This window comes from Arachis duranensis, chromosome 3, assembly GCF_000817695.3.
Source record: "Arachis duranensis cultivar V14167 chromosome 3, aradu.V14167.gnm2.J7QH, whole genome shotgun sequence".
Lineage (NCBI taxonomy): Eukaryota > Viridiplantae > Streptophyta > Magnoliopsida > Fabales > Fabaceae > Arachis > Arachis duranensis.
Window position 1 is genome coordinate 128,072,577 of NC_029774.3, and position 1,311 is coordinate 128,073,887.

The following is a 1,311-nucleotide window of genomic DNA, read 5'->3' on the forward strand; positions in this document are numbered from 1 at the left end:
AATTTTTTTAACTTAATAATTTATAACATATTTTTAAATATTAATAATTAACTGAAAAATTAAAATAATAAATTTTGATGGTGTAAACTCAAGTACAATCGACTTCACATGATGTTAATATTTGAGAGAGAGTCGTTAGATGATTTAACTGATTTGACTAAATTCTCATCTAACGACAGATATCAACTTCACGTGAAGTCGTCTTCACCTGAGTTTTCACCAATTTTGATAATCCTCTAACATTTCTGGTAGCTGATATATCTTCGTTGACAAATTTTGTGTAGAGTATTAATAAGTTGGAGGTAGGGTTAGGGTGCAGGTTGCATGTGGTGGATGTCAATGTCGGTGTGTTTGAAGGACTTAATGTGAAGATCTCTGGTGATCTGAGTGGTAGTGTCCAAGAAGTACAAGGCGAAAGAGGTGAAGCAGGAACAAGCAAACATGGGAATGGGGCCATAGATCCAAAGGACAAGAGGAATAGACAAGTAGAAAGCCCTGAGTCCAAGGGACCAAGAAACACTTCCACGGTTCAATGTCTTTGCAACATACTCAATGAAATCCGTCTTCCCTTTGAGTGCAGGTGAAGTGATCAAGAAACTCACGTGCGCGTAGTATCTGATAGACTGCATGTTACAGAGGAATGCAACAAGGAAGCACAACGATATGGAGAGCCTCTTGATAGCAGAGTTAAGGGAACTTTTGTTACCATAAACCAATTCGGTTTCGGAGTCGGTGTTGGCGAAAACGCCGATTAGTGAACTGAGTGTGATTGCTGTTGTTGCCAGAAGCGTTGATGCCATGATGTTGTTGCGGATTGTTTGAACCGCCAGAACTCCATTCTTCAGGGGATCCTGCACCAACTTTCTTATTTAATTGTTTGTTAAAAGATTTAAACTTAAACAGATTATGGAGTGAGTAAAACTGACAGCCATGAGAGACAGAACCCATTGATAACGAGACTGAGCGTTCAAGCCAATGACGGTGCGAGAAGGGTGCCTGATTATGGTGTAGAGAAGCCACGCGTGATATATTCCAAGCACCAGCACCCCAACTGGGACCAACACATAATCCAGCTCTGCTATTTCCATCTCTCACTTTCATCTATCTTCTCTTACTCCGCTTCTATCACTGCTATATATTGCACCTTTCTGTCACTCTTTGATGGATCCCACTTTACTTTACCTAAAGTCTTGCTCTTTCAGCTGTTCCTGCACATTCTCCACCTCCCTCTTTTCATTATAATTTTCACACGTAAATACCTTTACGAAATAAAATATAAAATTCCCCTTAACCATCAAGCCTCAGGGTTGT

General features: G+C 39.9%; 1 protein-coding gene across 1 annotated transcript; it reads right to left on the bottom strand.

Moving 5' to 3' along the window:
* Nucleotides 1-240: 240 nt before the first annotated feature.
* Nucleotides 241-1,209, bottom strand: LOC107481615 (uncharacterized). The gene is made up of 2 exons (XM_016101885.3): nt 927-1,209; nt 241-851 (listed from the first exon to the last, which is right to left on the bottom strand). Exons 1-2 carry the CDS (start codon nt 1,086-1,088, stop codon nt 309-311), a joined length of 705 nt encoding a protein of 234 aa, XP_015957371.1. The 5' UTR covers nt 1,089-1,209; the 3' UTR covers nt 241-308.
* Between the last annotated feature and the right edge of the window lie 102 nt (nt 1,210-1,311).